Genomic DNA, 24,383 nt, shown 5'->3' on the forward strand with positions numbered 1-24,383 from the left:
ATGATCAGGATGACCCCATGCCACTGGATATTCCTGCGGCTCAGACTGATGTGGCTGCCTTGATACACGCTATTAAAGAGGTCCTATTATATGACCCTGAACCTGAACCTGTCGCTAAGACAAAGGATGTGTTTAAAAAACAAAAGGTCCTTAAGGCCCAGTTCCCTCATTCCGATTACCTCACGGAAATTAGAAAAAATCAGTGGCAGGAGCTGGGCAAGAAAACCAGCATCCCACGGAGGGTTCTAAACAAATACCCCCTCCCACCGGAGGATTGCAAGCCGTGGGAGATACCACCTTCAGTGGACCCACATGTTGCAAGACTGGTAAAGCCCTCGGTATTACCCGTCGCATCTGGGTCAATCCTAGGGGACCAGACTGACAGGCGCCTAGAACAGGCTCTTAAGGCCACCTTTTCTTACTCAGGCGCTGTTCAAAGGCCTACAATAGCAGCCACTTGGGCAGCCAAAGCCATTCTCCCGTGGGTTCAAACCTTGGAGGAGGAGCTTGCACAGGATGCATCAGAGGATGCTAAACTGTGCATTCTCCATATTAAACAGGCAGCTGCCTTTATAATGGACGCCATGTCGGATGCTGGCACTCTAGCAGCCAAGGCATCGGCCAGTGCAGTGCTAGCACGCCGCATCATCTGGCTCCGACCTTGGAAGGTCGACCTAGAGTCCAAAAAGACCCTGGAGTTACTACCATTCAAGGGTGAGACTCTCTTCGGGGAGGAGCTAGATAAAATAGTAGCCTCCTTGGCAGCAGCTAAGACTGCGTGCCTTCCAACGGCCCTCCCTCAGAAGTCTAGGCCTGCCTTTCGGTCCTTTCGTCCCCAGGGCAAGGCCAGAGGCCAACCTTTCACCAAACCTTCCCCCTCCCGTAAACCCGCCAAGGCCAAACCTAAGCAGGCATGGGCCGCAATACAGGCCCCAAACAAGCCTGACAAGCCTTCCGCATGACGGGCCGGCACCCCCGCCGGGGGAGCCTCAGGTGGGGGGCAGGCTTCTCCTCTTCTCAAGCCAGTGGCTGTCCTCCACAAAGGATGCCTGGGTGAGGGAAGTAGTCTCTCGGGGCTACTCCATTGCGTTCAAAAGAACACCTCCCAAAAAATTCTTCTGCACCGGCCTCCCACACGATCCGGTAAAAGCAGACCATCTGCAGAGGATCTTGCAGTCCCTGTTAAAGTCTCTGGTCATTGTCCCCGTACCCCAACACCAGAGAGGACAAGGGTTTTATTCAACTCTCTTTCTTGTCCCAAAACCAAACGGGACATTCAGACCCATTCTGAACTTAAAGGCGCTAAACAAGTCAGTCAAGGTGTCCAAGTTCAGAATGGAGACGTTAAGATCCATAATCCTGGCGCTGGAGGAGGGGGACTACATGGTGTCCCTGGACATCCGAGATGCGTACCTGCATGTCCCCATCCTCCCAGCGCACCAAAAGTACCTGAGGTTTGCCATCCTACACAGGCACTTTCAATTCAGGGCTCTGCCTTTTGGACTGGCCACTGCCCCAAGAATCTTCACGAAGATTATGGCAGTAATGGCCTCGCTCTTACACCAGCAGGGCATTCGAGTGTTCCCTTACCTGGACGACCTCTTGCTAGTCGCAAAGTCGCCAGACATCCTCCTGGCACACCTGCAAACGACAGTCACAACCTTGCAGGACCACGGTTGGCTCCTAAATTGGGAGAAGTCCACCCTGCTTCCCTCGCAGCGCATGCTGCACCTGGGAGCTCTGCTGGATACCAAGGCCCTCCGGCTCCTTCTCCCAGCAGACAAGAGTGCTGCCTTACACCAGCACATTCTCAAATTCCTCTCCAGCCCTCGGTTCATTGGGCGATGAAAATCCTCGGTCGGATGGTGTCCACTTTCGACATGGTCGAGTGGGCCCAGTTCCACTCTCGCCCCCTTCAGAGTCTCATTTTGAAGAAGTGGGACGGTCAGACCCAACATATCAGGACCACCTTCTTCCAACTGTCTCAGGAAGTTCGGGAGTCCCTCCAGTGGTGGCTACTTCCGCAGCACCTGTTGACGGGTCGACCGTTCTGGTTCACAGAATGGTTAGTCCTTACAACCGACGCCAGCTTGCGGGGCTGGGGAGCGGTAGTAGAATCCCAGTCCTTGCAAGGCGTTTGGTCAACCCAGGAGTCCAGATTGTCCATAAACGTCCTGGAATTGAGGTCAGCGTACAATGCACTGCTCGGAGCAAAGGACCTGGTCCAGGGCAGGCCAGTACAGATCAGGTCAGACAACGCCACGACGGTGGCGTACATAAACCGCCAAGGGGGCACCCGCAGCATGGCGGCCCTACGGGAAGTTTCAAGGATTCTTCAGTGGGCGGAGCAAAATCTCCTGGCACTCTCAGCAGTCTTTATCCCGGGTGTCCTGAACTGGGAAGCGGACTTCCTGAGCCGTCAGGACATCCATCCGGGGGAGTGGTCTCTCCACCCGGAGGTCTTTGCCTCTCTGACAGAGGAATGGGGCGTGCCGGACGTGGATCTCATGGCGTCCAGGCACAACCGCAAAGTGCAGAGGTTCGGCTCCAGGACAAAGGACCCTCTAGCCGACTTCACAGACGTCCTCACGGTCCCTTGGAAATTCCATCTCCCGTACGCGTTCCCTCCCATCAATATGATCCCACGGATCATCCGGAAATTCAAGGTGGAACGCGGGAACCTCATTCTGATAGCCCCATTCTGGCCACGCAGACCTTGGTTTGTGGACCTGCTACAAATGTCGTCCCAGCCTCACATTCCGTTGCCACCTCGGAAGGATCTGTTGGCACAGGGCCCCTGTCTGCATCCAGATCCCCACCGCCTGTCTTTAACGGCGTGGCGCTTGAAACTGCCTTACTAAGGAAAAAGGGTTTATCTTCCAGCGTGGCTAGGACAATGATTCAGGCACGTAAACCATCATCGTCTAGAATCTATTACCGGATTTGGCACACGTTCTTCTCTTGGTGTACTTCCAACAAGTATAACCCCAAAGTGTTCAAAATAGCCAGGATCCTGGCTTTCCTGCAGAGAGGGCTAGATATGGGACTAAGGCTGGCGTCGCTAAAGGTCCAGGTGTCAGCCCTGTCTGTTTGGTTCCAGAGGAAGATCGCACTTCTACCAGATGTACACACTTTCTTTCAGGGGGTACTCCATGTGCAACCACCGTATACCCCTCCTACTATGCCTTGGGACCTTACCCTTGTGTTACAGGCATTGGCTAAGCCTCCCTTTGAGCCGTTAAGTTCAGTTGACCTTAAGTGGCTGACACTTAAGACAGTGTTTCTCCTGGCAATATCATCAGCCAGGAGGGTTTCCGATCTTTCCGCTCTGTGCTGGAAACCTCCCTTCCTTATCCTGCATGCAGATAGGGCAGTCCTGAGAACGAAACCTTCACACCTGCCTAAAGTCGTCTCTAGGTTTCATATGAACCAGGAAATTGTGGTTCCGGCCTTCGCATCAGAAAACTTATCACGACAGGAACGCCTTTTGGATGTAGTCAGGGCTCTGACTATATATGTGGAACGCACTAGGGCAGTCAGGAAGTCTGACGCTCTATTCGTGTTGTACGGTTTCCACAAAAAGGGCTGGCCGGCTTCTAAGCAGACCGTTGCCCGTTGGATTCGGATGGTTATCCATCAGGTCTATCAGCAGGCAAAGTTACCTATTCCTGTGTCTCTAAAAGCACATTCTACCAGGGCGGTAGGTCCGTCTTGGGCAGCAAGCAGAGGCGCTTCTGCCGAACAACTGTGCAGGGCTGCAACGTGGTCATCTGTCCATACTTTCACCCGATATTATGCTTTTGACACGTTCGCCTCCCAGGATGCTTCCTTTGGGCGTCGGGTTCTTCTGACCCCTCAGGCAAATTCCCACCCGTGAGTATACTGCTTGTGACATCCCCGATGTCCCCTGTGGGACCCATGGACCCTGAAAAGGAAAAGGAGAGTTATGGTAGACCTACCTTTGTTAACTCCCTTTCCTTGAAGTCCATGGGGACCACAGGGCGCCCTCCCTTTTAATTTGTTTCTGAGGGATTCCTTGAAGTGGTATTATGTGACCTGTACTGACCATGTATGTCTGTGTCTATGGGTATGTGTCCTATCCTTCTCTCCTCTCCGCTTCCTGCTTACGGCTTGTAACTAAAACTGGCTAGATGAGCCTGGAGGCGGGGCTGTAGGGGAGAGGGCCCGGGCATCCTGGGAAATCTTTAAAAGCTGCGCTGATTGGTGCCTCGGACCCCCTGGATCCACCTACAACCCCGATGTCCCCTGTGGTCCCCATGGACTTCAAGGAAAGGGAGTTAACAAAGGTAGGTCTACCATAACTCTCCTTATTAAGGTGTGCAACAAATTGGATGCCCGTGTGTTGTCAGTCACTGACCTACAACATGACAACTCCCAGATAAAACAGTGAATGTGGGTAAGAAATAATACAAGCAAAACCAAAAATAAACCTTTTTTTTTTTTGTTATTTTATTAGGAATAATTCTTAGTGGGTATGAAGAAAAACATCAATTGTTCAGATTGAGGAATTTAAAAAACAAACCAATCTTGCATTATGAAGATATGTTCACCAATAAACAATAAAACAATCAGCAGAACTATGATACAATGGGCAAAAACAGTCAAGCTGAAAGCAACATAAAAAATACCCTAAAGTGAGACAATCTGCTGAGATATAAAACAAGCCGGGGCCCTCTACTGTACAAGATAGCAGTGAGCTGCATCACGCTCACCCAGCAAAGGCGTTTTTCTATACTCGCTCCAAGCGAAGGCAATATTATCCTTTAACCGACACTCGTTAATAAAGTAAAAGTTAATTCTGGCTTATTGGCATGGTAAATCGAACAAAACCAAAAAAAATGGTGTAGGCAATTCAGATATATAGTGTTGTGTTCTTCGCTGGCACGGGCAATATTAAAACGAAAAAAATGTTTTTGGCATGAATGAGAAATAAATAGGTATGGAATGCTACGTTTTAATTCAGCAGAATGTCTAAGGAATGACACACGGGGAGTCAAACTAGCAATTTGAGGACTCTTGAGAACATCAGTTAAGCAAGCTTCTGCAGAGTGTGCAATAAGTAATGCAGCCCGACAAAGGGGAGCCGCAACCGACTTAGAACTTTACATTTTTAAGTGTTTGCCTTGTAGGAAAAAGGACAAGGAAAAAAAAAAAAAAAAAGCATTAAATTCTATAGCGCCACAATAAAGTATGTCCAGGCATGTAAGGGGAGAAGTAAAACCAGAAAACACTTTTCACATATGGAGAGAGAGAGAGAATTTATTATTTTCTGCAATAAGTCTAGCCACATCGCTCTGGAAGCAACATGAAAACTTGGTAAATAACCAGCAACAAAACAATCTGGAAACTGTAAAGAGTATTTGCTGCCAGTTCCATTTCTTTATACCATTTTAGAACTAGTTTGGATGTTACGAGCCTAGACCACTTCTATTCGTTGTGTCCTCTGCTGAACTCCGGATCCTCCTTAACGCTTGGAGAGCTCATTCGATAGCCAGTCCAATCCTTCATACAGACCGGTCCCCTGAGTTGCGCATGTTGCCTGCACGTACCACTGAGGAGCGAGAGAGAGAGAGGAAAAAATAAAAATGTAATAAACTTTACAAAAAAGAGAAAAGTACACACTAAGGCGTCCAAAAACCGCTGAATAGCTCCGTGGGGCGCACATTACTTGCAATACAAAAACAATTTAAATCCCCCCTTCAAGATTTGTTTTTTTTTCCTAATGCAACAAATAGAAAGGCAGATTATTAATCAGTTATTTCTAGAATTTAATCCATTTATTAGGAAGCTTTGCTGCAAAAAAGATACTTTGGATCAATCAATTGAGTAAAATTGATATTGATAAACTAATGTTCATTCTAGCACCCTGCATTTTTCAAAACCATTGCAATTCTTCCCAGCCTGGGTTGTCACATTGTGGTGCTTCTAGCACAGTGTGATCTGTATTTTAGCACTGATATGCAGACTAAACCTGTGCTAGAAGCACCACAGCTCAAAGCGAAGAACAGGAACTGCACAGGTTTTGAAAGATGCAGGGTGCTGAAATGAACACGAATAATTTGTTTCTATTAGAAACAATGGATATGGACACTTGATATAATAGATAAAATCTGAGATGATAATCATGCGAGTCGGAATCAAAAATTCACTAAGTCACAATGCAGTGTGGACTAAAACGCCAGGAGACTGTGCTTAGTAATGATATGCAACACTCGTATATCCCTGTGCGACTGTGTCTGCACACTGTATAAAGTGCTACAAATGCAAAAAAAAATAAAAAATAATCGCCCAAAGTGTATGGACCTTTACTTATACAAAGGCTTTGAACTACTAGCTTTGCCATCTCCTTTCAACCCTGGAACAACGATACTCACAGTTCTATTGCGGAGACTCTGAAGCGTCAGCTTGTCGGTCATCTCGCTGATGGCCATAGCGTTGGGCAAATCTTGTTTATTTGCAAACACCAGCAATACGGCATCCCTCAGCTCATCTTCCTGGAGCTAAAAACATCACACGGAATATCAGCAATAGTCTAAAAGGAAGTACAGCATATCCTACCTAGAAGATAACGATGGCGCTCATCTCACATCCTGGAGAGAACTCTGCACTAAAAAGTTTGTTGTTTTAAGGGGGTATTCAATCCCGGGTCACGACTGTCAATCTGTCCTGACTGCCGTGACCCAGGACAGTTTTCGTTTTGCTTGACAGCATATTGCCAGGTGGGATTCAATACCCTGGGCGTCGATCGGCAAAAAAGGGGGTGGGTCACGTAAAAATTGTCGAGATTTGGCCTTTATTGCGACAATTAATCGACAAGACGGCTCCCAACAGCTTTCAAAGTCGGGCCCATTCAGTCCATCTGCCTCTTCAATGCTGTTGGACAAGACAGCATTGAATAGGCGCCCGCCGCTATTTCCCTTGTCAGAAATAGCGGCGGGGATTGAATACTCCCCCCCTAAGAATGACTTCTTTCAGTTTGGGACATGACTCCGTTTGCCAACAACTTCATTTATGCAAAGGTTGCTGCAATATAATGATTGACATAAGGGATATCCTGAGAGGCAATTCCACATTTAGAACCAGGATTTGCACCGGGAACAAAACTCGCCCCATTAAAAAGGTTTTCTATATTCCCTCTTCAAAGTTTAACCTCATGTTTAGGACACAAATTACAAATCATTAATTTCTCAGGTAAAACTGCAAATAAATATAAGTGAAAGCAAGAACACACCATAAAAGGAATTTGCTTATGTGACATGGCATACAGCAGCGCTGTTCAACTGCTTATGTGACATGGCATACAGCAGCGCTGTTCAACTGCTTATGTGACAAGGCACACAGCAGCGCTGTTCAACTGCTTATGTGACAAGGCACACAGCAGCGCTGTTCAACTGCTTATGTGACAAGGCACACAGCAGCGCTGTTCAACTGCTTATGTGACAAGGCACACAGCAGCGCTGTTCAACTGCTTATGTGACAAGGCACACAGCAGCGCTGTTCAACTGCTTATGTGACAAGGCACACAGCAGCGCTGTTCAACTGCTTATGTGACAAGGCACACAGCGGCACTGTTCAACTGCTTATGTGACATGTACAGCAGCACTGTTCAACTGCTTATGTGACATGGCATACAGCGGCACTGTTCAACTGCTTATGTGACATGTACAGCAGCACTGTTCAACTGCTTATGTGACATGGCATACAGCAGCGCTGTTCAACTGCTTATGTGACATGGCATACAGCGGCGCTGCTCAGTACTTACCATTTTCTGTAACTCCTCCGCTGCTTCCTGAATTCTCTCTCGGTCATTACTATCTACAACAAAAATGAGGCCCTAGGAGGAAAACACAATATACAATGAGGGCTGTCCATTCATCCTGTACTGGAAGCCTATATTTCGTATTATACAGCGTTAATATAATGTGAGCCTCACGCATCAATGTACAGTCACAATTGTATTTGTTAGCATGCCTGTAGCTCTACAAGTATTATGTACTATTACCCCAGCATGCTCTGCATGACATGTTAGCTGCTGGGAACAGTTTTTCACAACTCTTGGGAGATCCACTAAGAGCCGGTGACATCCCTGAAACAAGAAGTGAATGTGTGGGTAACATTCTTGGGAGTACAGTGGTCTCCCCAGAAAATGTTGCCAGCCAGCTGGAATTAAATAGAAGCTGGGCGGGGGCAGTCTACCCTCTTCTAAATGTTTTCACCATCCAAATCAGGCACCTCACAGTAACTTCAGTGCAGAGCGGTCTGAATTTGCAACCGGATAGTGATGTGTCAAAAAAAAAAAAAAAAAAAAAAAGCCTAAAAAAAAAAAAAAAAAAAAAAGTAGGGCCCTGGACTGGACGACTTGCCCCATTTTCTCTGTTGTACGCAGCTGACTGGTACATTCTTTGCCTTTTGTGCATCTAGGGCAAAGTGGTCAGTATTGCTGCCTCACGGTTAGGCCGTCAATACCAATTAGGGCCCTAAAAATGTGTATATTGTTCCGTGTGTATTTGTGGTCTATCTCCAATGAGTTTTCGTCTACATTCAGACTTAAGTAGGTGAATTAGTTTGCCACATCTTGATAAAGGATTAAATCCGAAACGCGTTGATGTTATAGTTGCAAACGCCGTCAGATTGAAGCCGGCGTTGTTCATCCACGTCCTCCTGTAGGAAGTTCCGAGCCGCCCTGCCGACCTTCTCGTGTGTCTGCAGCACGTGGGATAGTGAGGACTGATTGTTCTATCAGGCTGTTTTTGCCTTCACCAGAGGACTTGTCGTTTGTCATATGTTTGTGGATTTTAATAAATACCCTTTCTTCAATGCGGGCTTGTATTTAAAGAAACTGCTACAGGCACTCGTGAAAGAATAATAAAGTCAGTTGTTTTATCGTGATAAAGTGTACAGATTCATTGTCCCTGCTGAAAAGATACCTTTTGATGCATGCGAGTAAGAATGTTAAAGTAAGTGTAGATCTTTAAGGAATAAGGCTTCAGATCGATTAAGGTGTTTAAGAAACTGCTACGTGCACTCGAGAGAGAGAAATATAAATTAAATGTGGTTTCAGTAGTCCACTAATTGCGCCACCTGCGGACATCACAAGCAAGTTTCATCTCTGCGCTGGTCTTTTCCCAAAATATTTTGTGTCTAAAGTCTGTTCCCCCATTCAGAGGTTGATGGTCTCTGGGGAATTTACTAGCTGCAACCGGTTTTTCAATAGCGTTTGTTATATATCATAACTTTTGTTGTACTAAGGGAAAGTGTGCTTTCCGGCTCCCATAATAAATTATGAAGTTAAATTTTTGGAGAAAAAAATTGGGTGTTAGAAATTGGAGTTCAAGGTATGAGGCAAGTATATTGGAATAAGTTTTTTAGGCTAAGGGGTGGAATGAATTGTTTTTTTAAATGTTTTCACAGCTAACTGGATACCCTAATTATGTGTTTCATAAATGGATTTTTTTTTCTCCATATTTGTGACCATTTTGGGTTGGTTATTTATTATTTATTAACAGTTTCTTATAGAACACATACATATTGCGCAGCGCAGACATTCTAGGGTTAATTTTTGTTGGAAGCCAATTGACCTACTAGTATATTTTTGGATTGTGGGAGGAAACCGGAGCACCCGGAGTAAACCCACGCAAAATATACAAACTCCACACAGTTAGAGCCATGGTGGGTATCAAACCCATGACCTCAGTGCTGTGAGGTAGTAATGCTAACCATTACACTATCCGTACTGCACCACTACCACTATGCAATGAGAACTAGGTAACCTTCAGAGCACAACTCTGCTATCTCAGCATTCCCCCATTGTGAAATCGGTCTACAGGGTTGGCATGCCATGTCAGCAGGGTGCACAGGTGAGAGTTTGGGCGGTTTCACTTCAGACCATACCAAATTGCTTTTACATGCTGTCCGATGCATAATAAAGGAAGGAACATCTCATTCTTTAGAATGTAAGCTCTCACGAGCAGGGACCTCTTTCTTACTTCAGCAGTCTTCGACTGCACTAAAGCATGCTGTTTGCTGCCACCTGGATATATATGTTGCAGCAATCAGCTGATGTTCCTATAATCATTTACGCTGTATTTGTCCTGTATAGTCTTAAGTTACTGTTTTTTTCCCCGTTTGATTGTGTACTCTGTAACTGGGCGCTGCGGAACCCTTGTGGCGCCATATAAATAAAAGGATAATAATAATAATTATTTCCTTCATTACCACGTACAGGGCTGCATACAGCACCTTTTGAAGCACCGTGCAGTAGTCAACCAAAAGATCTTGTATGCCACCAAAGGGAGCATGCAATCAGACATAAAAGATATGACAAATGGTGCAGATATCGGTTAGGGGCACACAGCCACTAAACCTATTTTTCACAATCTACTGCATATTTCATACACATAGCCAGCCAGAGGATTTTTATTCATAGTGTTAATAACCCTCCCATTGCGCAGAATAAAGAGCTGTCTGTATAAGAAGTACTGTACCTGTGTGTTTTGGAAATAATGCCTCCAAAGAGGTCGGATTTTATCCTGGCCGCCAACATCCCAGACAGTGAAACAGATATTTTTGTATTCTACAGTTTCCACATTGAAGCCTTAAAAGAGAAAAAGCAGCATTTAATGTCAGCAGACAGGCAGCGATCTCACCTTATTTTATATTATGGAACATTTACACTGTCTCGGTAAGGGTATACGCACGTTAGTTGGACACTAGACCACTGAAAGTAGTCAGGGCTTCGTTCGACACATGATAAGGCTGGACATAGCGAAGGTCGACAGGGTCAAAAAGGTCGACCCAACCTTTTCACTTTTTTTTTTTTTGAGCCGACAGGCTGTATTTCATGCCCTACCATCCAATAGGGATTACTATAGTGCGACAACCATTGCGAGGCACCGTGGCCGAAGCATGGTGAGCGCAGCAAGCAATGCGAGGGGATGCGGCACACTTCGTGTCCAAGTCGACTGTCGACATTCAGGGGGGGGGGGGCTGTACAGGGTGTCTACCTTTTGACCTTCTGCGGTCTACCTTAATTTGGCCAACCCAATGACCCATACCATTCACCACATACAGAGATTCCTATTTGTTGTACTGAGCTTTCAGACTCCTGAAGATAATTGACCACACATTTTACAGGCATCGATACAAATAAAGTAGTCTTATTTTGCTCTTCATATGCAATTACTTTACCATATTTACTATAGAAGTCCTACTAAATGGTGTGTACACACGGGTACAATCAGCATGAGATTTTGACTATATAGTCAAAATCGCATGCAGATCGCACATGTTTCTCTACCGTCCAATGGGATACTGGGTTATACTATGGGGATAGAGATCCTTCGTTTTTTTACCTTGCGTTCCCTATGCGCGCTCCCGTGACAGCACAAATCGAAACCCAGATAGACAGGGCAGCAATGACTATATAGTGCAAATCTAATGCAGATAGCAAGAATTGTATGTAAAAAGTACAGAGATAGCAAAGATTGTATAGCACTCGAATCTTAAGTCAAATAGCAAGGGAATCTCACAGTGTGTACACAGCATAAGACACTTCCATGGGTTGGAGAGAACATGTTATGGATGTCACAAACAGACAGTCCCCCCCAACCATTAAGGATGCGCCTGCCAACAACACATCCATCAGATGCTAGGCTGGTGCACTGGTAAGGTATTACTGGGAAATCACATTCACCCCATAACTTCCTGCTGCCAGGCTGTGAGGGACAGGTGTTAACTGGGTCACCTTGCTTTTAAAGGGCCGATCAGTCATTAGGAAAAAGATACAGAAAGCCGCCTGAAGAAGAACAGACTGGAGATAGGATGTACACACAGCACAACAAAGGAAGATATTTTTGATGAACTACACAGATATTCCGGTTGGACACAGCCCACCTTTACCAACAATTACATCTATCTATTCTAAATCATTCAAAATTAGCCTAATCTCATTTCTTCAGACCTGTAATCTCTGCAATGCTGTCTCTAATGCAGCAACCAGGCACCTCCTGTATGCAAGTGATTATTAGGTTACACGCCTTATCCACATTGGGAAATTAAAGAAAGCTCACAAGTCCCTTACAATCAGTCCAAGGTAAAAAAAAATATATATTTATTTATAGTTTTGTGTTTTTAATAAAGTTTTTGAGACATCATGGATAATACATGTAACATTAAAGTGGTGCAGCAGGAGCCGCACTTTAACAGGGGGAAGAGCCGCATGCTCAAAAGCCGCGGGTTGGCCACCCCTGGTTTACATTATACCAGGACCGCGTATCGCCATCACTGCAAGTCATACACATTGAGCGACCATTGCTCCATTTCTAAGCAATCTAATCAGATCGCTTAGAAATGGGGCTGAAATCAAACTGCGTGTATGCCCTTTTAGAGTATTAGGGATAGGATATTGCGGTTATTTTAGAAGATGCAAAAATAATAATAATAATAATTCAGCTTCCTCTCTCATAAAGTAGCCCCCTATGTACTCTGTGAATGTGGGCTGATAGAATGACTGCAGTCCACCCAATGACCTCTTTTTTTAAGAGAAGTGAAGATCTTTGCTATTAAGAATCTTTGAAAATAGCACATTTGCAATCATACTATTTTTATATTTTCAGTTAATTACAAGCACAGACTGCATCTGTCCTAGAAACAGTGAGGACCTACATTTGGGTTACAACTCGTTAATATGAAACCCTTAATGGATCTCTCAGAAAAGTACCGCTAAGGCCCAACTCTGAATGCAGCCCAAGAAAGCGTTCATGCTGGGGCCGACCGTTTGATTACTGACCTCACTGTCTGCAGCATAAAGAAACAAACTTAAGGCCCCCATACATTAGTCCGACTTGTCCTAAGGACAAGTCGGACCTGATTTCCCCCTGCAGCTCCCCGGGAGGGGGGGGACACACGATTTGGCACTTGATGTGCCAAGTTTTGCAAATGATACATAGCATGCGATATATTATTTGCAACTCCCAATGTGGAGCGAGCAGGGGGGCCGGGGACATAGAGGTGGCGGGCGGGGGATGCTGCAAGGCGGCTGGGGGGACGGACGCACGCTGCTAGTAGTGCGGACGCTGCGGGGGACACAGGCGGCAGTAACATAAAGCCGGGGGGGGGGGGGGGAGCCGGGAGCTGTCAGTACTGAAAAAAAAAAAGCCCATACAATGAATGGGCAGCCTGTGATTGGCTGAGCGCTCTCTCAGCCAATTGCTGACAGGCTGAGAGAGCGCTCAGCCAATGACAGGCTGCCCATTCATTGTATGGGCTTTTTTTTTTTTTTCAGTACTGACAGCTCCCGGCTCCCCCCGCCCGGCTCTATGTCACTGCCGCCTGTGTACCCCGCAGCGTCCGCACTACTAGCGGACGGAGCATGAAAGCTCCCTGCTCCGGCTCCCCCTGCCGCCCCCCTCCCTCGCCAACGTCTCCCGCCCCCCTCCCTCGTCTGCGTCCTCAGAGTCCCCACGGCTGCACATAAGATTTATCTTATGTGCAGCCGGTCCGACGTCCCGACTCTGACCCGATGCGCACGGGACCACGCATCGGGTCGGACCGGGTGTCAAAACCTGCGATTTGGTCCGATTTCACTGCCCGATCCATCTGGATCGGGTGAAATCGGGGCCAAATCGCATAGTGTATGGCGGCCTTTAGGTGGGCAATTCAATTAGCTGCAGGACTTCACTAAGTAGAAAAAAGTCTGCATTACCACAGACAATTGAATTCCCTTGTAAAAGGGATTTACTCCTGCTGCATGCTCTTCCCAAAACTATTGTACTGATCCAGTAAACGTTAAACTTCCTATTCAACCAATACTCCAAGTCAGTTCAGGCCCTGTATGAGATTATCAGATAGAAAAAAAAAAACACTTTCCTTCTTTCCTATGTATTGGTCAAAACATGGAGCCAAATATAAAAGGCTTGAGAGTGGATTACTCACCGATTGTTGGGATGGTTGTGACAATCTCGCCTAACTTCAGCTTGTACAGGATTGTGGTTTTTCCGGCAGCATCAAGCCCAACTGTAGAGAAATAAGAAAGTGGTGTAAATATAGAAGTTTGTCCCCCATATGAAGCAGGAACCAATAAAATGTTTTGGGTACAGAGGGGACTATATCTCAGGTAAGACTGACTGATCCCTAGCAAGGAAGAGGACTTGTGTTCTTGAGGTCAGCAAAAAATACGTTACCTAACATGCACATAGAATAGTGGTATTTCACTTCAATGTAGTGTACAGTACTGCTCTCAAACCTGCCCACAGAGATGCGCGGGTCCGGATTCACTCGGTTCTTACCGCCGGATAGATCCCCATTTGAGATCAGAGTAAATCTGGGCAAAACCCACACCTCTATTTACAACCCCACTGAATAAATAGAAGCAATATTCACACCTGGGCTCTGGAAGGAACAAGCCGTCTCAAACGTGTTCCCCCCCCCCCCCCCCAACCCCAACCCACGGGTGCCTACATGGCCCAAAGCTATGTAATTGTACCACAAGCCCAGGCTGGCATAGCTTAATCGCTATACCAATGGGACTCCACCACCCCCCCCCCCCCCAAAAAAAAAAGGTTTTTCTGATTTTTCCCCTTTTAACAGCAGACACAAGGCCCATTGCCGATGACCATAAGCACATAGGGGAGACAGCCATATTTGGATACATAAAAAAAGGTTGATATGAAAAAGATCAACATGAGTCACATTTTGTGTGTTGTCTAAAATGGACACTAGGTTCCCGCAGGGCCCTGCACAATGACCAATTTTTTAAAGGGCTAAATGTGTCCTGCCCCTCTAGTAGCACCTTGCTGCCTTTGGTGATGGCGGCGGCCTGGACTGCCCCCGCCCTGCCCAGTTCCTAGAAGGAACGCATTTAAAAAAAAAAAATGAAAAAAAAAAAAAAATGAAAAAAAAAAAAGGGCGTACTGCTTTGCTCGCAATGCTTCTGGGAACTCTAAAGGCCCATACACAGTGGGCGATTGAGCTGAAAGTTGCTCAAAACACCCAGTTCAAGCGGCTTTCAGCTCAAAGTCACCCAGTGTGTAGGGCCCGGCGGTGAGTGCAGCTGCACACTCCCACATCTCCAGGAAAGCCGCTCATCTGCTGGTATTACCAGTATAAATCATGAAAAAGTCATGTCAACCTATTGCTTGTGTCAGCCTTTTCACCTGGTCGACCTTCATGAGTTAACCTATGGCCTGGTGACCAATAGTGGTCATCCGAATGCTTGTCGATCTTCCAACCGCATACCCTTCCCCACACAATATGTATGTACATCTAAGCCTGCCTTACATGTGGAGACGTGCTCCTTTACGGCACATGTAACTCTACATGACCCCCACAATGCTTAAATAAATGATACCGAGTAAATGTCAGTCATCTTCGGTTTCACAGCCCAACTCAACAAATACAATTTCCCACATCCAGTGCCAAACAAAACATTTAGACATGTGTGGCTGACAAAAAGCTAAGCAGCGTACACCGAATAGAATAACCTGACAGCAGGAACACAGATTATATTACTGGCTCAGCACTTTATTCCTGTACACAGGTTGAAGTGATGTGCCCAGCGCAGGGAAGCAGATGACTAGAGAACCAAACTGGAGCAGATCAGTACAAGCGACAAGCACTATGGGCAATTCAGCAATTCCTCAGGGGTGTGGTATAGGGGTCCGACAGTCGGGATCCTGACAGTCATTATACCGACTGGCGAGTGCAACAAAGCCCCTTGCGGGCTCGCTATGCGGACCCCCTCGAGGGAAAATAACCATCGGGACCCCGGCTGTCGGGTGAATGCCTGCCGGGACCCCGGCTGTCGGGTGAATGCCTGCCGGGACCCCGGCTGTCGGGTGAATGCCTGCCGGGACCCCGGCCGGCACCCTTCCTCAGACACAAGCAAGCTGACCAGCAATAAACGATACAGAGCCATGCACCGAATTCAACACGTCAACATTAGATCTATTTTCATAACAATCTCAATGAAGTTTTTATTATCAGTGCAATGTATTAAATATAGTTGTGCAAGTTAACACTACAGGCCAGGACTCAACATACATACAGGAGACCCAAAAGTAAATGTAAATGTAGTGACTGCTCAACATCTATACACAGCCTGCAACAGGATCCGTCAGTCAGGATGCCAGCGTTCACTATATCTACGGCCCGACTACAAACATATAGAATTCTGGCCCAAGAATACCAAATGTTATAATATGTGCTAGCAAAAGGCCGGATTAAGGGGGGGGGGGGGATAAGTGGGACTTCAGGTTGGGCTGAGGGGAGGAGGTGGTTAGTGTTAGGTTGGGGGGGGGGGGGTTAGGCACTAAGGGACAGAATATCATCCCAACCGGCATAAAAATTGGCTGGCTGGAACAATATCGTTCTGGTGTATGGCCAGCATAGTAGGGGGTGTTCGATTTAGGCGGCAGAGTACGAGGGTTAGGTCTTGGCATTAGTAGGGAGGGTATGGTTAGGGTTAGGCTGTGGGCATGCGGATGGTTAAGTATCCTTACCTGACTACTATAGGGAATCCATCCTTCGGAAACCCGGCATCGGTATACTGACTACCGGGAACCTGACTGTCTTTCATCCGTATGTATCCCTTCCGCAACATCATGCGGCAGACTTTTACATACCGCCAATGCTAGTACCAGTAACCAGGTAGCGGGACTATGCAGGTAGGCTAGAACACGGTTTGGCTTGCTTATAGTAATCTGTGCATAAATATGAGGATTGCATCTAGCTTTGGAGCAGAGATTGTGTAATTATTTCCTGGTGATGACAGATGGCAAAAATAAGTCCCCAGATGCCGAAGCACAACCAAAAAGATCTAAAAGGAATTTCTACGTATTATTAGCGATCTGCCCAGCTGGACTCTAGATTCACCAATTGGCTACAAGATTACTATTTCTCCATCCCGGAGTTAGGGATTACACAGATACATTTTAATCTTTTGACATCTGTTTAAAACCAGATCCCTCAGATAAGGCGCAATTGCTGCTATCATTTTGTAGAACAGATGTCAATGCTAGAAACCTAATGTATACAAAAGTAATGGCATCCCTATGTTGCCTTCAAGGGTGTAGCACAGCTGTATCCGATCCAGCCTTCATGAGAGGGATAGAGTGCAGCAAGGGTGTGGCAGGGAGGCACCGGTGTATGAGTCTAGATGTGCCCAGAGGACAGGGTATATATGGTGGTGAATGTATAACTGAACATGTACACCAGGTGTAGTGGGAATGGGTTTCATTGTAAACGAACAACAACCTGTATGTGCCCCAGTTGTCAGGTTGTGTCCCTAAGGCTGGTTTCACACACTCCGGCTCCTGCCGGACGGTGAAATCCCGCACGGCCAGGGAGCCGTGCCGCACACATTAGTTGTGAATGGACACTATTGTGTCCATTCACACGGGACGGCCACGGCACGGCCGCACGGCTGCAGCCAGATCCCGCCACTGGAAGGGAGGGCTGCGGCCATCCCCTCCATGATAAAGTACTGTGTGCGGCACGGCTCCCTGGCCGTGCGGGATTTCACCGTCCGGCAGGAGCCGGAGTGTGTGAAACCGGCCTTAGGGACTACCCTTTTCTGTGTATACACTCCCACTAGGAGAACCCTCATATGTTGATGGGTTACACTTAATACCTTGTATTGCTCTCCTTGTACGACTGATTGCCCTCTACGATCAGCGAGTTAACGCAGCAGGCTCTCGGGCAAGGTTAAGGTCAGCCCAACATAATTCAACCTGAAGGCCTTTATCAAGGATTGAAGGCCACAGGCTGATCTAGACTGGACTCACTACAGTGAACTGACCACCACCTGCACCAGATATCAAGCCACCTTCAAAAAGAACAGGTACATGCATAGTATATTAGGCTTGACGCCGCCTAAGGGTGGTCTCCATTACCTATGACTTCTGCACCCCTGGACCCCACAGCCCCTAGAGGGCTATCCAGTTATATTAAGGATTTGTATAACCCTACAACCCCCTGGGATCCACCTGTATATAACGGACACTTTCCCGCTACATCTGGTGTCTATAATTACACACACCATATATATCATATTCCCTGGGCACATAGGTCTTCTCACACACCTGTGCTTCTTTGCTGTATTCCCTCATTTCATTCCTAAATTAACATATACAAGTGAGATCAGACAGATGTATTAAAATGTATGCAGCAAACCACAATGGGTTACTTCTAGGCAAACAAAGTCCCGTGAACAGGATGTTTAGTAATGTTAAAGAAATTTAAATATGTTAAAGTGTACTTGGCACCTAAACACAGATACTGCAAACTCGTGACACCAAGTCACCGATACTTCTAATAAGCCAAAATACAATATGTATTCATAAAGCAATGAGTTTATGGATCAATGTTTTTGTTGAGAATCTCTGCCGCTATTTCCGCCTTCCGTTTTCCAAAAACATTGAAAATATATTCCGACAAAACCGATCCGATTTTAAAACAAGACAGATCTGTTGTTGAAACGACCGCAGATTGTCGAATCCACTGCTGTTTTCGCCGACACGCCCACTTTCTGACACACGATAGCCTAACATTGAATTTCGGCTGTCGAGTTAAGCTGGGTCCACACCTACAGATTCATCTGCCCAATTTATCTGGCAAGAACAAAAATCTGTTAATGGATTGGAGCACATAAGAACCAACATTTGCTACCAAACCCCAGAAAACAGAGAATGATCAGCCAAATTGGTTAAATCCATTTGATTTAAGAAATTTATCCGAACAATTGTTTTTGTCCATTTTTCAGCATTTGGGAGATAATGGTTGGCTGTCATTTGCTCCCATACATTACCAGATTTTGTTCCCACCCGACAGATTGGACAGATAAATCTTTACGTGTGTACGCAGCTTTACACCTAACACCTGTAACTCCCACCTGGAAGCCTAAAAACACCTTTACCATTCACACACACACACACACACACACACAACCCCAATATATCTGCACCCACATCTCAACCCATTTTACCCCAAAAACTATGTTTTTCAGCTAACTAAAAAAATTCAAGGTGCCTAATTAGTCATTAAGGGATGTGTCCTAGGGGTTCTGAACAAAGTCAAAACATTACCTTAAAACAGGCATTTTCCCCTGCTAATGAGGTGCTGAAAAAAAATCCCTGTTAAACAGATGGAGAATGATTGTGACAAAATCCCATTTTAATTGCAAAAGTTATCAGGGACACTCCCCCTTCCCTAAATGTGTCTGTTATTTGAAACGGGATGCCGTTAAAATCCCGGCGGTCGGGATCCCGGCGTTCAGAATCCCGACGCCGGAATCCCGACACATTCTCCCTCCTGGGGTGTCCACGACACCCCTGGAGGGAGAATAAATTAGCGTGCCGAGCGTAGCGAGGCACCGGGCCCGCTGCGTGGCGAGCCCGCAAGGGGGGACGATCCACGTCCCCCCCTTGTCGGTATTTCGGCTGTCGGGATTCCGGCGTCGGGATTCTGAACGCCGGGATCCCGACCGCCGGGATTCAATACTGAATCCATTTGAAACTACCCAGAACAGGTAACAGCGGTGGTCCCAGGGGCCATAAGTTGCTTAAAAAGGTTTGGCGTAACTAAAATATACCATCATTTCAGGACCAATCAGCGGTGTTTCCACTGCCCGTCACTCGTATTTATCCTGAAAAAAACCCTGCTCGAGACCAGATCACTAGACCCAGTATTTTTATCTAGTAGCCGTTTCCACTGACATGAGTCCCGGGTCAAATCAGCAAAAACCTGGGTTTTTAGGATGGTACATAAGGCGTATTATACTGCATTCAGTATAAATCTAGTTAGTTCACTGGTCCACAGTGATCACCCAGCACACATCACTGGTTCATAGCATCCGTGTCAGCGATGTGCGCTAACCTACATCGCTTAGCAATTGGCTGAAGTTGCCCTACACTTGTTTATGCTGCATTACACTGCTGACTTATCACTGAGCTTACAGGAGGCCAGGTTACAGGTGTGGCACAAACCACCTGCCAAACTGCGCACACTGACCAGTCTATACATGTAAAGGTGCCCATACACGTACCATTACCCGGTACTTTTGTGCTAAAATAGCATCGCATCCCATGCACAACGATGCTATTTTAGCACAAAAAGTACCGGGTAATTGGTACGTGTATGGGCACCTTTAGATCTGCATGTACAGGTGTACATACACCTGTGCAGTTTTCCTCCCACTGGGTTATTAGCAGTGGTTCCCAACCCTGGTCCTCAAGTACCCCCCAACAGTGCACATTTTCCAGGTCACCTAACAGGTGCACTCATTATTCAGGCACATTTGGAAAAGATCCACAGGTGGAGCTAATTATAGCACTTGTGATTCTGTGTGGAGACCTGCAAAACATGCACTGTTGGGGGTACTTGAGGACCAGGGTTGGGAACCACTGCGTTATAGGATTCCTCCAAATACTGATGGAGTAGCGAGTAATAACTGTAGACTCTGTACAAGAGGGCAGGCCTGAAGCTTCTAAATACATGAATCTGCATTATTCCTTCAAGCCTACCCAACCAAACCTAAGGAGGAAAATCACAATCCTAAATCCACAACTGTATGAAACCGAATACAAATATATAAATTTGTCTGTGGCCCTCCAGGCATCTTCCCTTGAGACTGTATAAAATAAGGGTGCGCGTTTTCTTTTAGGGGGAGGAGGCATAATATTCTGACATGTCAGAACTTTCTAATTTAATACAAATGGCCTCTACATTTTGTGTCTTGTACAATAAAGATGGAAAGGGCCTAGGCAAAGGGAAAAAAAAAATTGCACATATCTATCCGCCCCTTCCACATCACAATGGAGATCCGGAACAGGAAGATAAGCATGTTGCATAAAGGACACACAGTCAGGAAGCACAGAAGAGCGTGGAGACAGGAGGCAAGTCTGCGGAATACTAGTCACACACCAGCATGCTCTGTCTGATGTGTCACATTCCTGACTAACAAAGGGGCTGATGTGGGCTGGGAACCTGCTACTTGGAGTGGAAGGGACGTGAATGTCCTAGTGTGCTGAAACCAGCGACAAGGCGGACAAACAGGAGACGTTGGAAACTGCAGTCACTCAGTCTATAATGAATACGGCTACATCAATATAGGTATATTGTAGTATGCCAACAACCCGGTAGAACTGCTTCCTCACTGAATAGGCTGCATACATATTAATCCTCCTCATTCAAAAAAGGAAATCCTGTCCTATACTAAAGACATTTCCTAGAGATAAATGTAAAACTCCTACATATATACAGTGCGAGTAATAGGATCCTTTCCCTCCACCCTCCATATGCCTCTGTAGTTGTAGGCTGTCCTGGAGGATTAGTTTGCAGCAGTATAGTCATTTAAATGTGCAATTAGCCAAACAATTATACCAAAGTATAGAGTCTGTCCCATATGAATTCAACCAGTTTGCAAGTGGATTAAAAATATAGCTTAACTCTAGGTTATTCTTTAAATGGTTTTGGTCTGCTGTAGCCCAAGCTGGCATATTTATTCAAACTACATTTGCCAATTGCACCTTTACTGTTCTGTGAGCTTGGCTATCACACTTGCCATGTCTGTCCCCACATTTACATGTAGTGTTTTTAGGTCATCTCTTACTAGATATTTTTCTTTCCTATACCACAGGACTGTGTGGGGTCCTGAGGACAGAGTTTGAGAACCACTGCCCTATACAATATATGTACCCTTCTACAAAATCTGATTCTGTTCGCCCCCATACCCTTACCAGTGACCCTGATTTCACAATGCTTATATCTCAGGTACACCTCAGATGGGATGTGTATGATACTGCACGCGCTTACACACTAGTACAATCTGCATAAGATCCAGATGCGATTACAATTTAGACTATCTGCATACAATTTACACTATCTGCATTCAATTTAGACTATATAGTGCAGATCTGCACTATATAGACAGGGCAGCCAAGACTTTCTGGTTAAGATATGGGAGCGCGCATCTTGAACGCATCTGGATCACTTGGGATAAAACCCATACAATCTGCATGAGATCCAGATAAGATTTTGACTATATAGTCAAAATCTTATCTGGATCTTATGCAGATTGTGTCACCTCTGCTTATGCATGGATGTCCCCATACTATTCAGAGTCACTTCCAGGTAGACCTCTGGAACCCCTTACCTCACACCCCAGTCTAAAAGAACAACTCCATACTAACATGTGTGCCCCAGGTATCCCCTGCATGTCACTATACCCATGTATCTGCCCCTAGGAACACTCTGTGATCCTGCATGTGCCACCATTTGCCCTCTGGCTAGACCTCGGATACTGCATGCCACTATACCCACGCTCCTGAATCTTTATGACAATACAGATCACCTCACTGATCAGGTCTAGCTGGATCTCGGTGACCCTGAATGTCACTATACCTACATCAGTGCCCCTAGGTTCACCCTACACAGATTTGTGGTCCTGGATTCCACCATGCCCACGTATGTGCCTCTAGGTTGATCTGCCCAGATTTGTGATCGGGCATGCCCATACACCTGTCTCTTTGCTCTTAGGTCCCCTTTGCCCAGATCTGTGGTCCTGAGTGTTGCTATGCCCATTTATGTTCCCCTAGGACACCACTGCTGAGGATCCTTAATGCCTCTATATCCATGTTAGCAGATCCATGCCCATTCTGCCCAGATCTGTCACTCTGTAAGGTCCACACCTCACAGATGCTACATGTCCCTGTACCACTGTCTGGCACCCCAGGACATCTCTGCCTATAACTTGCTGATGCTACATGTCCCTGTGCCAATGTCTGTGTCCCAACGCATCTCTGCTTACCGATGTCTGTGCCCTAGGACATCTGTGCCCACACCACACTCATGCTGCATGTCCCTCCACCACTGTCTGGCACCACAGGTCATCTGTGCCCACACCTTGCTAATGCTGCACGTCCCTGCACCCATGTCTGTGCCCTAGGACATTATGCCTACACCTTGCTGATGCTGCATGCCCCTACACCACTGTCTGGGCCCCAGGTCATCTGTGCCCACACCTTGCTGATGCTGCACGTCCCTGCACCCATGTCTGTGCCCTAGGACATTATGCCTACACCTTGCTGATGCTGCATGCTCCTACACCACTGTCTGGGCCCCAGGTCATCTGTGCCCACACCTTGCTGATGCTGCAAGTCCCTGCACCCCATGTCTGTGGCCCTAGGACAGCTGTGCCCACACCTCGCTGATGTTGCATGTCCCTACACCACTGTCTGACACCATACCACACCTCGCTGATGCTACACGTCCCTATAACCAGGACCTATTACGTCTCTCTTCCGGGATATGTGGTACTGTACTCCGCTATAGCAATGACAGTGGCCTGAGCACCCCCGTTCCAGGACCTGTGTAAGCTTGACAGCCCGTAAGCCTAGGTCTGCGCAGCATGGTGACAACTGCCCGGCTATACGTCACGACATGCCAACCGTACTCACCCATCAGGATCCGCATCTGCTTCTTGCCGAAAAGCCGGGAGAAGAGCGAGGAGATGGTGAGGCCCATGTTCGGGGTCGGTAGTGGCCGAGGTGCTGCTCTGCTGTGTGCCCGGCGGCGGATACTCGTCTCTCTGCCACGTCACGCTCAGCCCCGGCAGCGCTTCCAACGCGGTCCAAATGACGTCATGAGCGCCACATCCCGAGCTGCACCGGAAGTGGGGGAGGGGGAGAGGCGCGGCTTGCCCACGTGATCTACAGATCACGACAGGGGTGTGGCTTTGTAGGGCTTTTCTGGCGAGCATGATTACACAGAGACGCTTAACCACGCCCAACTCCGTCATGTTATTTAAAAATAGGCGGCACCGTACAGTGTAACCACGCCCCTTCCAACGAGACCAAAACCAACCAGACACAGACGCTTTTATGTATTGCGCATGCGTCCTAGAGTTTGCGGCAGTTACGCTGCTCCAAAGCGGATGTATCCTGCACTTGCCACTTGAGCAATTGAACCAATGCGCATGCGCGATATACTGAGAAAAGTGCTGCTGTCATTCATTTATTTTTATTATGATTTCTTGCTGGCATACTTCCTATATTGCTACTGCTGCTTAAAGACTGATTTTTATTTAAACATGCCACGGCAATATATGGCTCTACCAGAGCGTAACTGACGTCCTGTAGTTAATGTAGGCTATTGTGGTGGGATATTTAAAAAAGCCAGAAATATAATTGGCGTAAATTCATCCCAATCGCCGGGAGGCAAGTTGGACTTTGGTGCCCACCCCCTCTTAAAAAATAAGGGCTCCAGCTATTCTTTGTGAGAAAGGCCAGTGGATCAGGGTCAGACATGAACATTCAGAATAAGGGGCCCATTTATCAAACAATATTTGCGGCTAAACCCAGCCGCAAATA

The 24,383-nt window shown here is 46.7% G+C and overlaps 1 protein-coding gene across 1 annotated transcript; it reads right to left on the minus strand.

Annotated features, from left to right (window-relative positions):
* Positions 1-4,448: 4,448 nt before the first annotated feature.
* ARF4 (ARF GTPase 4) lies at positions 4,449-23,699 on the minus strand. Its single transcript, XM_083156245.1, has 6 exons — positions 23,472-23,699; positions 13,954-14,034; positions 10,506-10,615; positions 7,784-7,855; positions 6,396-6,521; positions 4,449-5,572 (listed from the first exon to the last, which is right to left on the minus strand). Exons 1-6 carry the CDS (start codon positions 23,536-23,538, stop codon positions 5,486-5,488), a joined length of 543 nt encoding a protein of 180 aa, XP_083012371.1. The 5' UTR covers positions 23,539-23,699; the 3' UTR covers positions 4,449-5,485.
* Positions 23,700-24,383: the final 684 nt, after the last annotated feature.

Source organism: Crinia signifera, chromosome 8 (genome assembly GCF_055691185.1).
Source record: "Crinia signifera chromosome 8, ASM5569118v1, whole genome shotgun sequence".
Taxonomy (NCBI): domain Eukaryota; kingdom Metazoa; phylum Chordata; class Amphibia; order Anura; family Myobatrachidae; genus Crinia; species Crinia signifera.

Excerpts from the sequence above, each read along its gene's own strand:
- ARF4 (XM_083156245.1), bottom strand. The coding sequence starts at position 23,538 with ATGGGCCTCACCATCTCCTCGCTCTTCTCCCGGCTTTTCGGCAAGAAG. Across the intron at positions 7,856-10,505 it reads ATTATTTCCAAAACACACAG|GGCCTCATTTTTGTTGTAGA; the intron begins GTACAGTACTTC and ends TTTTCCTCCTAG. Across the intron at positions 5,573-6,395 it reads AGAGTCTCCGCAATAGAACT|TGGTACGTGCAGGCAACATG; the intron begins GTGAGTATCGTT and ends CTCGCTCCTCAG.